The following is a 16,405-nucleotide window of genomic DNA, read 5'->3' as shown; positions in this document are numbered from 1 at the left end:
ATGGTTTTTGTGTCGGGGTTGTGTTGCTTTTAAGTTGAGTGTCGTGAGTTTGCACTTGTGACAGACACGTGCTTTAAATCACAACAATGTTGACGAAGTGTAAATGCAGCTCTGTTGCTTGAATGGAAATGAGTAGCAAGTAAAGGTTGAACTGCAGCTGAGTCGGCACTATTTGTTGTTGATTTAAGTGCTTAAAAATGTTCATGTGTGGTGCCTGATGCTCAGAGGACTAGTCTGATGAGGAAGAATTGTCCAACAGCAAAGAAGTCCAACCATCAAACTGTCCGTGGTCTAGCTGCAGGAGCTTCTGCTCTTCAGCAGCTGGTTGAGGACGCTGGTCTGTTTCAGAGCTCTGAGGTTGGAGACGTCCTCTGCGATAACCGGGACGTCGGCGGCGTGACTCGTCGTGTCACTTTCATCGTCGTCGGTGTCCGACAGGGTACACAGGAGGGCGTCGTTCTCATAGGTGGGGAAGTAATACCTGAGGGCAGATGGAGGCGACGGCTTTACTTCAAAACACGAGGCACTTTTGGCATTTTGCAGGTCATTGCATACGTTAGTAAGACAGTGTTGTTCTATTTTGACATTTTAAAATGTCAATGCCTTCTGTTTTTTATGTCTGTATATCCACAGGTTTTCAACATATTATGTCATTGTCCCGTAAATATCTGGTGGAAAAAACATGAATGATGTAAAAACAAACTCCATCTAGTGGACTGAAAAAGCAATTGTTATCAAAAGGTTTGATTTGTGTTTGCAATATTAACAACCCGTGCTGCTAGAACTCCTCCCTCACTGGCTTCCCACCCACCAACACTGGTGTTTGATGGAGAGGTCCAGCCGAACACCAACACGCTGCTGAACTCACTGTGGCTGGTTCCAGGTGGACACGTCCGGCAGCTTCATCACATGACCCTCGTCTACGATGTGTCGGAGGACGGCGTCTCTGCAGTCAAACTTCTCCTGGCAGCCGTAGCAGCGGCTCTGGTGGATCTGCCGCCGGATGAAGTTCACCAGTTTGACCTGCTGGTAGAAGCGGAGGTCTGTGGGAGGCAGAGTGGGGGTCAACATGAGGGTTAAACACTAAAACGTGTTATTATTACCACCGTTTCAAGATTGTTTATCTTATAAATGCATCACACATTAGTCATCAAGGAAGTGCTTCCTTTAACCGTGCTTTTTTAATTTCTCTTTGCTATTTAGGCTTATTGGGACATGATAAGTACAAAAACTAAGCATCATCTTTTGACATGATGTTGTTTCTGTAAGTGTCCACGACATCGGGCCCCCGTTAAGGAGAAGCAAGTATTAGGGTATAGACAACCCAAAATGTGAAGTCCACGCATGTGGACACCAGGAGGTTAAACATGGTGACGATGTTCATTTTAAAGAGTAACTAAACCCTCAAACCATTTTCTCAGTGGAAAACCAATGTATCTGGGTATTTAGTCATGTTGTTGATGGATTCAGGTTAGTGTTACATTACATTACAATGTTACATACATTTACATAGCTACTGCCCTCTACTGGTGAAGCCTCGAACATGGCTATTGACAAAAATGTAACAACTTAATGCCTCATCAACACATTCTTGTCAAAGTGTAGGAAAGCATATTCCTATCACAAAATAATTAGTCGATAACACTGATTCACCAGGTTTTACAACGCTAATGGTTTGATTTCCATTCCACAGTAAAGAGAGTGATTATTTTAATGCTATGGAAGCACTGGTTATGGAAACAACAGACTAACTGGTTGTGTCTTCCCTCCACATGTTGATACATTTTTCACCTTCGACAGGAATGTTTTTGAACTTCCAGGTGAGAGGCACGTCTCTCACCTGGAAGTTCAAAAACATTCGTCAGGTTTAGTTCCTCTATCAAGATGATGATCCTAGATGGGAGTATTTCTTTTCTAGTGTGGTTTTACTTACTGAGCTCCGTCCTCAGGTTATGGAGATCAAAGCCATGAGTTTCCTAAAACAACACAACAAAAGATTAAAAGTTTATTAGTGATGTTCATTAGACATCAGAAGACAACTTTGTTATTTATTTTCACCACTTAAAGGGACTTAGGGCAGGATTTGTGAAAAAATAAACATTCACTTTAAGTCTTTTAATGCTAATGGGTGATGAAGCGTTCAAAACCAAAAAGAATGAGACCACACACATATCTCCCCATTGCCTTGAACAGGCTGTGTGCTGCATGATGTACTGCAATTCGTGGTCCGAATTTCCCGCGCAGTCCGGCGGACGTGACGTCAAATGACGCTGAATGCGTCATTTGACGTCACGCTGAACGCGTACTCGACGGCTTGGAGACCAGAAGAAGACAAGCGCGGTGGACTCAAGTACTGTATGTTAGTAATGGACTTTGCTTCGGCCGGAAAACGACCCACCACCACACAAAGTCCACTAAAAAGTAATACCAAGAAGAAAACGAAGGTTTTATCAGCAGCAATTCGTCATCCTAAAGTTACACTAAAATAAACACTTGTTTACTTACTTCGTCGCTTGACATGATGCGGTTCGCAGATGTATGCTACCAACGTAGTTCCGCGGAGGCATGTGCGGAGGGCTTGTAGTAAACAGTCACGTGAACAGCGAGTAAATAAATAACCGTGTCACAGCATCAGCTGCACTGAAGAGTTTGTGCGCGCTACCGCGCCGGCTTGGCAGATGGCTGCAGTTACCCTAACGGCCGTCGTGTCACTGTTGAGTCTTATTTCTTGATCCTGCCCTAAGTCCCTTTAATGGTCTAAACTGGGCTCTGTTAGTCTACCAGTCAATTTGTTAAGCCACTTTTTTACGATACACTTTTTATATCTTGGTTTTTAACCGGATGAAGGATTTCAGTCGTCGCACATCTGGATCTTAACTCCTCATGGAAACAAGCTGCGAAGCGTTAGCGGCTGCTTGGCTCGCCGCTGCCCCTCCAGGACAAAGAAGCTGCAGAATTTTAATCGCGGGTTTGTTTGTTTTGGAGAAAAGGTGACATCTGTGGTAAAAACCTCCTGAACCATGAAGACTGAAGGAATCCTAACAACTCCCATGATCCCGCGCTGCTGTCTGCATGTCTGTGTCATAGAGGAATCGCTTCAGGCACACAAAGGACAAACTATGTTCACACTCCTCTGAAACGTTTGATGCTCTACCTTCATGTGTGTGTAGATCTGGTCCATCGTCTCTGACTGATGATCACAGAACAAACACACGGCAGAGACCGGATGAGCCTGCCAGTCCGACCAATCACTGCGGACGATACGGAGATGAACCAGATTCCCCCGTTAGATCTACTTGAAATGCCTCAGAAACAACAAGTCACTCTAAAGCTTCCTCGGAGGAGGAGATGCAGTCCACAGGAAGTCTGTAAAACCTTCTGGTTCCTACTTACTCATCTTCATCTTCTACCAGCTCACGGTCATCCTCACTCTGCACCTCCTCCCAGGTCTTTCCCAGCTCCTGATGGACACATGTGAAGATCTCAGTAAACATGAGTTTATGGTCTCAATCTCTAGTTTCAAGTCTTCTTCAATCCAACATGATGTTCCTTTAGTACATTATGGTCCATTTAGAGTCCGACAGACTAAAAGCAGGGGATGCTTTAGGGGCGGGGCTACCTTGTGATTGACAGGTCTCTACTACGGTGTCGCTATGTGACCTCACTACCACGCCACCAACACAATTAGCCACTAAGATGACTTTAACACCTAACTGTAAAGTTTAAGTGGAAGCTAACTTTGTGAATGGCTTCACAGCAGAAATCAGATCAAACATGATACGCTCACTTCCGTTCACTGGTTGCAAAACTTCCAAGATGGCGACGGCCAAAGAAACAGGTTTATTAATGTTGTTTTGAGAGACAAGTAAAGTCTTTTATTCTTCTATCTCAGTGTGGATTTTATCCACCAACGGTGGCAAGTGCAACCTCTGCAGTCACAGAACCCGACACAGAGTTTGGTCTAAAGGTGGGAAGACACGACAATACATCGCGACTCAAAAAACGTGTGGTTTACCAGGTAGTTGATGACGTAGAAGCGGTCGTACACGTGGTTGCTGGCGTTGATGCGGCGGTGAGCTTTCTTCCTCATGTGATCCTTCAGCGTGGTTTTGTCCCTGAAGGTTTTCTCACAGTAAAGACACTGCAGACTGACAGGACACACACACAGTATATCAAATACACATAGTAATAGAGACAAAATCAACGTGTCTGTGCGGTCTTCTTGATGTCTTGATAATGACGAGTCATCCTGTCCTCACTGCTCTTACTTGTCCAGTTTGCTCTGCAGCGTGTCCAGAAACTGGACGCAGTAGACGATGTTGTCCGGCAGCCCGATGCTGAAGGAATGTTCTCTGGCCATGTGATTCAGCAGAGACGACCTGCAGACATGAGAGATCATTTTTAGGAAACTACATATTAGAGAGACATTTGTTATTTAAATCTTCAGTAGGAACCACTGAAACTGAGAGACACAGGCATAATTGGTTTTGGTCTTCTTTATTTAAAGGAACTTATTCATGACTAAAATACAGAAAAACACCAGCTTCATGTTTAAACTCAGGGCTGTAGTTTTAGTTCACAGGCCACAAACGGCAGTAAAACCATCACATAACACCTTGTTTTTCCTCTTCTTTCTGTGCAAACAGGTACTTTCTGAAAACAAGAGACCAGGTTGATAAAAACAGACAAAAATCTATTCAAATGTTCACCAACTAAACTTTTGGACAAAGTCACAAGTCAGCCACCTGCACTGGTCGTGATCAGAGGCTGCTATGAAAACCAAGTCTGCATTAAAATGGCATATTTGCAGTGACAGAACCTGAGAGTGTGCACGTAACCATAGCAACTCACTGCTCCTCCTGCATGTGTGAGCATGGTGGAAGAAGAGAGGTATGCATGGGAATACATTAAAGTTTAACAGTGTAATAATATAATAATTTCACCCTGATGGGTCTAAATAACCTTCTGCTGCTCCGCCTCGTCTCTCTGTGTCATAATGTTCTATAGAGATATAGAAAAGCCTCTTTTCACACCACAACGTATTCAGTTATGATTTATTGTGCCAAAATGTACATTATTTGCTTTGGGTTTTAAATTGTATTTATTTGTAAAAAGAACTGATTGGCGGACCAGAGTTGGCCCAGATTGTTTGTCACACCACGTTTTCATTTAAACAGAAAACAAATGTTGCATCACACAAAACCGTTTACATTTCCTTGTGAGGACAATAAAATAAGTAACTAATGATCTTGTGACGTTTCCCTTCAAAAGTGCGTCCTCAGTGACCACAAGAAATGTAATATGTGCTGCTTCTGACTTGTTAAGTCTATTGGTTCCCTGGCATTAATGCACCGTTCACTTCTGATAGATTCAGGAAGTTGGAGGTAATGATCATGTGACCGACCTGTTTCCAGTGAACTCTTCGCTGCAGAACATGCAGAGACGTTGGAAGCTGCTGTCGTCTCTCTCCTGCTGCTGCTGCTCCAGCACCTCCTCCTGTGGGAGAGCAACACCGTCAGAGACACCACAGAAGAAGAACGCCACCTTTCGGCTCAGATCGGGTCGTCCAAAAACCAAAGTAAAGTGTGTGTTCAGGCAGATCTGACAGAACCTGACTAATGATAAAGTAGTTCCCCTGTGGCAGTGCGACAAGTGTGAGGTTGCGTTTGCGCTCGGATCCTCACCAGTCGCTTCTGCTGGAGATTCTCTCGGAGAACTCGGTCCTCTGGAAGGACGTCACACAGCAGGAAGTAGTGCTCCTGCTTCTCTTTGAGAACAAACATTCAAACATTCACTTTGTTAAACTTGTTTTCTTCAAGAAAGTCTGTTTGTTTGAGCAGATGTAGCTTCAGTGATTTCCAAGCTAATGCAGCATTTCTATCGTACTGAGAAGATCAGAGGTGTGGAAACATTGTTCAGCTCGTCTTTCAGATTGTACAAAACAGTTTAGACTCACTGACTTAAAGAAAAACTGCAACTTCTATCAGTGATGATAAAGTGGGACTCAAGTAAGTCATTAACGAGATGTTGCAGCAAACATGAGTCGATCTTACAGGCTTTAAAGATATAGATATCATGATTTAGTAAATCTCATTTACGCTAATCCCACAACATTTCTGACAAATCAAGATCACATTGAAAGCAATCAAATTAAAATCCATAATTTCCATGAAGCAGTCGTGCTCATTGAAGTACAAGATGCATCTGAAGTTTGTTTACTGGTGTGGTTGACTGCCTGCCTGCAGCGCTGGACGGCACTCACCTGCCTGTGTATGTAAGTTGCACATTTGTCCAGAAAAAGCTTACCGACTGGACCGGTGGAGTTTGTCTTGATCACGCTGCAGAAATCTGTGACCGGCTGCTCCATAAACCTGCCCTTCCAGTACAGCATGTACCTGACGGAGGACAGGGAATGCATCCGCTTACATCAACATCATGGAGGGAAACAACAACACTCTCAAAGACCAGCTGAAATTAACCTTTTGGACCATTTAAGATCACATCCTCGGTCAAATAGAGACTAAGCCACGCCCCTTCTGGTGTGCACCAAATACTCAGACATTTAAAGAGGAGACCCAGTGCTGACTATTTATCTTCAACGGAAATCTGGTTTGAATTTGATAATTTACACATGACGATTGGTCGTTTAAAAGATACCACATCTCTCGTCTACACAATGCATGTCGCCAACACGGCTGTTAGCTTGGCTTGCTAGCTAGCTAACTTAGTTACATCCCATCACAAATGTAACGTTATCTTCCCTGATGTGTTTTATCCAACGACTCTTTTCTTCAGCCGGGAAGACCGACACCTTTCTTGACATGCAAAATTGGAGACTACAAAAGTAAAGGTTGTAAATGTACGTATATGTCAGCTCCAGCCTCCTTATACAACAGGTGAGGATGGATGCTAACAGCTACATTTAAGGGGATGACAGGATCAAGCACTTTGGAAATGTTTAATGTACTGTAGATTTAAGGTCATATGCTAAAGTGGGTTTCCTCCCCCACCCCTTCTCCGAGCCGCCAGTATGCATTAGAGAAATGATTACAGCAGAACATCTCCTTTTTCCTTTGGTTCATACTTTGAGAGGTCTGCGATGAGTTTGACGTCAGCGATCACCAGCTTGTGCTCCAGCAGCAGGTGTTTGAGGAGGACGTCCTTCTGCTGCAGGGGGACGGACTCGGGGCAGAACAGACACGCCAGCGGCTCGGCATGGACACACTGTAGACTGGGAGCACTGGTGCCATCGGCTGGCTGCTCTGGAAAACACAGCGGCTCCAGTATGCTGTCTTGATCTGAGGGATACAACACACACATCTCTCAGAGCTCACACACACATTCCAGGCAAGCTGGTCCACAGCGCACATATGCAGAACACATTTGTGGATTTGGTTATATTTATAATATCATCATTATTTATTTAGTTATTTTACTTTACATGTATTTATTATTTTATTATTATTTATGTATTACTTTATAATTATCATTGGCAGTATTGCTTTTTATTTTAGTTTACTTATTCAACTAAACGTATCTTACATGTAGTTACTGTGTTAAGCATTGCTGTTAATATCACTTCTTATACACTTTATATTTTAACTCTCGTTGCAATTTACTTCTATTTCAGCCTGTGTAGTGATAGATGATTTTTTTTACTTAATGTATCATTCTTAATGTACTTTTAGTTTATTTTTGTTAGATTTTTTTTTTCTGTAAAACAACTGTAAAGCAAATGATAATATTCAAAACTCTTTCTTTGGTCTTCATTCTTTATTTGTTCAAAACTGTCCAAAGAGTCCAGAAAGATGGCATCAAACATCTGGCCAGATTTATCTCTTCATCAGACGTTTCTTTCTGTAACTTACTATTTTTGACAAAACTATTGCACATGTGCTTGTTTTTAAACAATATTTATGATCTGGTGGGAAAACATTTGTTTTTACACAAAAAACATTCATATATCTAAAACTAAGGAATCAAATAAATGTGCTGGACATTTCTCACTTAACGCATCATCTTCAACAAAACCTAAACCCCAAATTGAAAATATTTTATCATTATTTAGGGAGATTGTTTGGCCAAAAAAGGTCGGATATCAGGTAAAGATTGGTTTAGTATGACAGACAGCAACCGTTGAACCTCAAAGAAGTAAAAAAAGAGCAAAACTGTCATGGAATAAGTGTGGAAATGCTCTGGTTAGCAAAAGTAAAGTATTAAGTAAAAGTACTCATTGTTTCAAAATATGTCATATTGTATTATAATCATTGACGCATTGATGTGTAAAGTTGGGGCTTATTTTAATTGCTTTATCTATTGCTGTGTAGTTAAGTATACCATAATAATACGCATTTATAAGTAGATTATGTTGTTATGATTTCTAAATCTGCAAAGTAACTCGTGTCAGACATGTGACGTGCAGTAAAAAGTACAATATTTCACTCTGGGGTGTAGTAGAGTAGAAAGTATAAAGTAGAATTAAATGGAAATACTGAAGTTAAGTACAAGTACCTCAAAATGGTACTAATGCACATTAAAGTTACTTCAGTAAGGCTGACGTCGCTGCCCGTGACTGAGCAGGGAAAGCTAACAGTAAATAACAGTGTTACCCTCGTTGTTGTCATCGTTAGTAAGAAGTGTGAGTTGAGTTAAGTGTGGAACTGACGGCTCTTTAAACCAAACAGCAGAGGAAACGTGACTACTTAAAAGTGGATATGCGGGATGAACGTAGGCTGCTGGTTAGCCTGCTGGTTAGCCTGCTAGCATAGCCGGCTAGTTGCGAAGCTTCATTACAGACTGCAGAGCGGAAGCATTCCCCGGTCTTTCCTGTCTGGCGGACTCTGTCGGTCTTCTACAGATTATTCATCAATTTCTAGAAGAAGAACTTTCTTCAAATCCACCGACACGTTATAAAACTCAACTCACCATCTCTATTACGGCTACAGGCGGCCATCTTCCGTGTCACATGGTCAAACAGCAATAACTGGCCAATCAGAGGTTGTGTGTAGGCGTGCTGTGTTCATGGTCTCCACGTAAACCCTTGGGCGATATGGTGCATTTAAGTAACATTTCAAAAGTATATTTTATCTGCAATTGAATTGAGCTGTTTAAAAAAATAGTGACAGTAGAAACGTGTACATCATTGCATAGAACGTAGCCTACAAAGTATCATTTAAAGTCATTGTAATCAGGATAAAACTTGGTGTGTTGTTCATTTCCACATTAACACCACCATAAAAAAATGTTTTCTTATGTGTCTGATGTAACATAAAATAACTACAACCCAGCTTCGTTGTACAGCCCTGTGTTGTAAAAAACAAAAAAGGTAATGTACAATTTACACAGTGGATCAGAGCATTTTTTGTTTTTGGGAGTCATTTTATATTCCAACCAATGGCCACTTGGTGGCAGAAACATTACAGTCGTCATCCGACCCTGCAGTCAGACTAGTTTCACCTCACTTGCTGCTTTTTTCTTCTTCTTTTTGAAATGTTAAGTATTTCACCAAAATGTCTGATTCATTTGATTGAACACAAGCAACCAATAGCAACGTAAACCATGCTAATCATGTATAGCAGTCAGCTTACACAGTAGACCTCCATCCACAAATCATCAGTAAAAGTAACTCAGTAGATTTACTCAAGTATTGTAGTTGTGTATATTTTGAGGTATGCTTATTTATTCCCTATGCTGTCTCTACAGCAATTGGTATTACTTTTCATATTGATATTTTACGTCCAAAACAAGATAATAATAATAATAAAACATTAACATTTTAAGATGCTGCTATTATCCGCACATGAACATGCATGTATCAGTCATCATTTTCAGTTGCATGATAAATATTATAATGCTTCCTCAAAAAGGAGCGATTCTGCATAACAAACACCTTAACTTGTGATACGGTTTAATGTTAATTATGTTCGTGTTAATCAACGTTTTCATTGTCACTCATTGTATTACTTGTCATGGTGTATTTTGACATTTAGGTACTTACCTTTACTGAAGTAGAATATGTTTGTACTTTTTCCTTCACTGTACAAAAATATTCATTGGTAAAAAAAAAAAAAAAAAAATTATATGAGCGCAAAAAATAGCTAAAAGAATTATGTGATTATTAATGTTAATATAAATTAATTAAGGAACATAGAATACATCATGAAAAATCAAGAGAGGAAACACAGTGGATCGTTGCATTAGCACTTCTGATTAAAATGACATGAAACCCTTTTAATCCACTGAAGTCATCCCTTCAAATCTCTTCAACCCTCTCTCTCTCTCTCTCCTCCCCTGGAGGCGGTGCTCTCTCGGCCTTCCTGCGGTTGTTGGTTCTGCTCCAGCAGCCCGCTCAGGTGAGTTCAAGTGCTGCATTATTCACACAGAACTGAGCGACTCTAATTAAACCCTAGAGAGAAGCGAGGGAAGGCAGCCGCAGACAGGCGCAGTCAGGATAAGATGTGGATTTCTGATAGGCCCTAACAGGCCCAAAGATTGTTTTTTTGGTCACCCTGTAGCTCCAGAGGGTTGTGGGTTAATGACTACATATTTTTCTAATAAACAGGAGCGTGTTTTGAGCTACATATATTGAAACTCTGGTTGTTAAAATACTGTCGCCTCACAGCGAGAGGGTCCTGGGTTCGATTCCAGGGTTCGATTCCTGGGTTCGATTCCTGGGTTCGATTGCCGGACCGGCCTGGGTTCCTTCTGTGTGGAGTTTGCATGTTCTCCCCGTGTAAGCGTTGGTTCTCTCCGGGTTCTCCGGCTTCCTCCCACAGTCCAAAGACATGCAGGATGGGGATAGGTTAATTGGTGACTCTAAATTGCCCGTAGGTGTGAATGTAAGTGTGAATGGTTGTCTGTCTCTACATGTCTCCCTGTGATAGACTGGTTACCTGTCTGTCTCTACATGTCTCCCTGTGATAGACTGGTTACCTGTCTGTCTCTACATGTCTCCCTGTGATAGACTGGTTACCTGTCTGTCTCTACATGTCTCCCTGTGATAGACTGGTTACCTGTCTGTCTCTACATGTCTCCCTGTGATAGACTGGTTACCTGTCTGTCTCTACATGTCTCCCTGTGATAGACTGGTTACCTGTCTGTCTCTACATGTCTCCCTGTGATAGACTGGTTACCTGTCTGTCTCTACATGTCTCCCTGTGATAGACTGGTTACCTGTCTGTCTCTACATGTCTCCCTGTGATAGACTGGTTACCTGTCCGGTGAACCCTGCCTTCACCAATGACAGCTGGGATCGGCTGGATGGATGGATAATATAATATAATATACTATAATACAAATGATAGAAGGCATGGTGAATGCCCTCTTCCCTCTAACTTTCTACTCGAGGAGTACTCCAGTGATTTAACCCCTATGTATTTTTTAAAAAGAATTCAATATCATCTTTTTTCATGTCACAGAAAAAAACTGTCACCTACATTACCCACAATGCAACTCTAGCCTGCAGTAGATATAATAGATATAATCAAGGGGCTACAGTCTGGTAAACTGACTTCTTTTTACCACCGGTCGGATTCGAACCCGGGACCTCTGCAGTGACTTACATGGGGGCCACTGAGCTATCTGGGCCCCTAACTTGTAGTCTTTAACTCACTCAAGTGACTTTACTTTCTGATTGATATTGTGTCATGTGACTCGATAATGGGAGTGAGGGTTGGACAGACGAGTGGCTGTGTTGTGTTATCTAAAAGATGTTCAATGACGTGGCTGAATATTTAGATGATGTACACCATAGACAGGTTAAGTCCCGCCCCTTCTGGCGGACCACCATGGGACCTTGTGTAACACAATGTGCACACAACTGCAGTGATGTAAACATAGACGCCACTCCAAAGTGGTCTATTGGACCACTGGCTGATCACATCATCATGTAGAGACAGACAGGTAACCAGTCTATCACAGGGCTGACATGTAGAGACAGACAGGTAACCAGTCTATCACAGAGAGACATGTAGAGACAGACAGGTAACCAGTCTATCACAGGGCTAACATGTAGAGACAGACAGGTAACCAGTCTATCACAGGGCTGACATGTAGAGACAGACAGGTAACCAGTCTATCACAGGGCTGACATGTAGAGACAGACAGGTAACCAGTCTATCACAGGTGTGTGTGTGTGTGTGTGTGTGTGTGTGTGTGTGTGTGTGTGTGTGTGTGTGTGTGTGTGTGTGTGTGTGTGTGGTTCCAAGAGACTGACAGAGAGAGATCGGCTGACATGGTAAATGGTAAATGAACCTGCAGTTATAAAGCACCTTTCTAGCTAACTAGCTACTCAAGGCGCTTAACTACATTCAGTCACTTCTACCCGTTCACACACACATCCATGGTTCACTGAGGGCAAAGAGTCGCCTGCACATCAGGATCTCATTCATTCACATTCACACACCGATGGTGCAGCATCAGGGCAATCGGGGGTTCAGTATCTTGGCAAGGATACTTTGGCATGTAGACTGGAGGAGCCGGGATTCGAACCCTCCTCCGATTGGCTCTACCTCTGAGCCTCAGCGCCCCTCACATTGACCTGTTTCAACCCACATAATCTGCCCACATAGCGACATAGAGCACATCTTTCGCGGTTCCCTGGCTCCAAACAGGAGGAACACTGTAGATGCTGAGCGGGTGGTTGCTATGCAACAATGCATTGCCGGCAGCATCCGTGTTGGACCTGAGTGGAGAGCAGCAGCAGGCAGGCGGAGGAGGAGGTGGATTCAGAAAAAAAAAGCGGGGGTTCAGCAGGGTTTCTGCAGCTCACTGGTAGGCGAGCTGTCTACTTTGGTGCTTAATGTACTCACAGATATATCAGAGAGGGTTGGGATGTACAGAACTGGGTTAGATAATCAAACCTGACTGACACTTGTTTCACTGGACAGACTTGATGTAAGACAGTGGAGGAGCTGTGAAAAACTCCAAAGTGAAATGTAGGAATGTTGAGTTTAAATATGTCTTCATCTGCTACTGAAGGACTTGTTGTTGACGGAGAGCAATCCTTCTCTAGCTGAAGCTTAAAGTTCTCATAATGATGCAGTCTGGATCAGGGGTCTGACTTGAGGATGTTTGGGGCTGAGCCCAGACCCCTGTAGGGGGTCCAGAGCAGCCAGCAACATGCAGGTCTGAAAAATGAGATGTCTGGTCGACTGAGGATTTCCTGTCTGCGTCACTTTTGTTGTTCCTGTTGCAGCCGTCACCTATAGCAACCAGCTGTGATTGACAAGAAAAAGAATAGAAGAGATAACTTACGTGTTATGATTAAATTGGAGCCAGATATCATATTTTATGCTTTTTATTTAGCATTGTGATGTCAAATAGGATGACGCTGCTGATCTGCTTGTAGATGTTAATTCAAATCCAATCATCACTGAATGAAATCTTGGGATCAGTTGGGTTGTGATGGCTCCATCAGTTGGAATAATAAGAATACAAATAAGAAGATAAATAACAAGACATTGTTTAAGCTCCACATTTCATTTGAGATATTCAGTGTTCAGGATTGGCTGATTCATGGAGTTTCTCAAGTGGTTGATCAACACTCCTTGACCACATTTCCATTGGAGGATGCAGTTTTGAGTTTTTGTTAATATTACAATCCTGTAGAACACTTGTAATCACGCTGATAATGAAGTAAACAGGAGTAAAAAACAAAAGAAGAATATACTCTCCCAAAAGACCCGAGGCGGGCGAGAAAACCCTCTTTGCTTTGTGTTTTGCAGATGGATTCAATATGGTGTTACCAGCATAGCAGATGGTTGATCATTACACCCAAGTATTTGTATGAAAATACCTGCTTGATTGTTTCATTATGGATAACTTCATGAGAGTCAGATGGCGAAACAAATGCAAGTTATTTTTGTTTTCTTTGTGTTCATCTCAAGAGCATTAGGTTGGTGCAGCCTGAGGAACTGGACGGAGATGTTGGAGCTGCATCATCAGAACACTGTGGGACGACCGGCTGAACGCACACAAACCTGGGGACCCCGACAGCCGTCGTGATGGTCGGTTCAATCAGCCGAGGAGGAGGAGACTGAACTTAAGAATCCAACAGTCTGACAACCAGATGAAAGATGAAATCAGATGAATCAGATGAAAGCAGAACATCTCAGTCAAAGTCATCTCCATGGAACTTATGAGTGAACATTGCTGCTGTCATGTGCAAACTTCATTTTAACACAATACTTTCATTTCCATGATACCAGAAAATGCAAACATCTTTATCTTTTTGCAGTTTTTTAGCATTTCATTGTAGTTGTTTTGTGTCTCTTTGTAGTTTCTTTTTTTTCTCTCTTTGTACCAGACAAATTCATTTAATTAACATTATTATTCTACATTGAGTATTTGACCCCAACAATTGATTCCGTGACGATCAGTAATACTCTATAACATCCGATTTGTGGTTCCTCAGCAAATACTGTGAAGGGAAAGCGGTGGACTGATGCGAGCTGCTGCTCTGATAACGACAGCTACAGTCCAGATTTAATTAAGCCCTGAAGAAGAAGAATCCTGGCTGCTTATCAGAAAAGAGCCTGGCCTGCCTTAAATGTGGGCTTGGTGCGAGTTCCCGTTGAGAGCTGTAGTTCTCCTTCATCTCGGCCTGCTCTTCTGCTCTCAGGCAGCAGCTGTTTGTACGGTTACTGTATTTGATCTGAACCACAGAGACACTTCAGTTGTCCATCAGTATTTGAGGAAATTTGTGTTATTCTGTTGAATATGAAACTTCACTGTTTAATAAAGCAGAGGATTCACAGAGACCTTGGACCAATGTGATTTTATTAGATCTTTTCCCAGTCATCATTATTGATCCTGCAAAGAGCTCCCTCTTTCTTCTGTAACCAAACAGGAGCCAGCAGGACTGAATGAGCAGATGTCAAAGTGTCTGAAGCTGCAGTTTCTTCTATTAGGCCAACTAAACTCAAACTAAAAAAGGTGGTGCTTAATGGAGCGAAGCCTGCGAGCTAGTTCAGGCAGACAACTCAAGCTGCACCGTCATACTCATGTGAAACCTCATACTCCAATAATATTCTTCCTTCACATCCTCCCTATTTGGCGCTCTATTTAAGCTACAACACTTCCCGTCTCCCCCTTTCGGCTGTCGGTGCCTCTGCTGCCACGCCAGTATTGCTGTCTGCTTGTTGCTAACCCTCCACCTCCCCAGCATCCACCTGGTTAAAGGAAAACACCACCGCATTTCCATACTGAACTATGTTCTGCTCTGATCTTAGACGAGGTGATACATACCTCCCTCTCCTCTGTGCGTGCACTCAATGGCTCTTGCGCGCACTCCGCGCAGCGCTAATTTGCTAGCATGTAGCTTGTCCCAGTATATTCCTTAGGATCCAAAGGGGGGTGACGTTAGAAGCGACCAAGCACTTCCACGTTGTCCCTATTTAAATACGGTTACGTGAGTAGTTACACGACCCAAGTTTGGTTACACAAAATGAAACATGCCAATTTTTCTAAGCGGATAACAAGGATAACTATATAGCAGTGGCGAGCGGTGACCATTTACTGTGGTCATGCTGAAGTGTCAATACCATGCGCGCCCGTGGGGGGGCATTATATTTTTTAATAAAAAATATAATATGGTTAGTGGAAACAGCTTGTAGTGATCACGTTGGTCCAGAGTACATTTGATCACTATAAGCGGTTGATTTCTAAAACCGAATTGTTATTACAGTATTTCACTTATTTTTTTTATGGAGAACATCATCTAAATGCCAGTTATATAGTTTTTCAATGAGAAAAATGTAACGAAACGGTCGTCAGCGCGATCCTCTCGTCAGCTCCAAACTCACCCGTCTGCACCTCAATCACAGACCACAGCTGGTTTTCCGCACAGCATTTACAGTAACTCACGTGACACGTCTCAGATCAGTAGGCGCTGCTGCCGGTGTGTTTTTAAAACGAACTAGGCTAGTAGCGCCGCAGATTTCTCATTCCCCACCTTGTTTGACTGAGAGTGTTTCGAGATGGTTTTCATGAATGAACAGGCAATATGTCGCTGTCAGACCGGATCGTTTGACGGGAGGGGGGTCGGCTAGCTAGCCATTTATGTTTCTCATACGCGCTAGCTTGAAAGTGACGGACGGAATTCTTTGCAGTCTTTGTGATATTTACTTCAGGAGTAGGCCGTCCACTTGAAATTATAGCTTTCTTTTCCTCAAAAGGTCTCCGCGAAAACGGCACTGAACGCAAAGCCTGAATATAATCAATATTTTCAGCCATTTTGACCAGGCTACACAATGAATGAACCACTGACAGTTTCCCGCTGAACAATTCAAACAAGTCATTTTTGCGCATGCGCGTTGGCAGATAAGCTGCTTCACTGACAGCTTTTTTGCCATTCAAAATGCTCATCTACAGTAAACAGCCTTTAGCAGTAACTGTACTAGTCGGT

At 42.5% G+C, this 16,405-nt stretch overlaps 1 protein-coding gene across 1 annotated transcript; it reads right to left on the bottom strand.

The window, feature by feature from the left end:
- On the bottom strand, positions 1-8,962 carry znf277 (zinc finger protein 277). Its single transcript, XM_084018408.1, has 12 exons — positions 8,926-8,962; positions 7,085-7,298; positions 6,307-6,395; positions 5,685-5,767; positions 5,405-5,496; positions 4,269-4,379; positions 4,016-4,148; positions 3,394-3,461; positions 3,155-3,251; positions 1,934-1,976; positions 869-1,043; positions 1-481 (listed from the first exon to the last, which is right to left on the bottom strand). The coding sequence occupies exons 1-12, from the start codon at positions 8,951-8,953 to the stop codon at positions 292-294; spliced, it is 1,323 nt and encodes a 440-aa protein (XP_083874534.1). The 5' UTR covers positions 8,954-8,962; the 3' UTR covers positions 1-291.
- Positions 8,963-16,405: the final 7,443 nt, after the last annotated feature.

Source organism: Eutrigla gurnardus (assembly GCF_963514095.1).
Source record: "Eutrigla gurnardus genome assembly, chromosome: 9".
Classification (NCBI taxonomy): Eukaryota; Metazoa; Chordata; class Actinopteri; order Perciformes; family Triglidae; genus Eutrigla; species Eutrigla gurnardus.
Note: the sequence above shows the minus strand (reverse complement) of the source record. Positions and strands in the feature narration are given on the sequence as shown.

Bases quoted from the DNA above. Each gene is read 5' to 3' on its own strand.
- znf277 (XM_084018408.1), bottom strand. From the start codon at position 8,953: ATGGCCGCCTGTAGCCGTAATAGAGATG. The intron at 5,768-6,306 runs GTAAGCTTTTTC...TTGTTCTCAAAG, and splicing joins AAACTCCACCGGTCCAGTCG to AGAAGCAGGAGCACTACTTC. The intron at 1,977-3,154 runs GTAGAGCATCAA...GTGTTGTTTTAG, and splicing joins AGATCTACACACACATGAAG to GAAACTCATGGCTTTGATCT.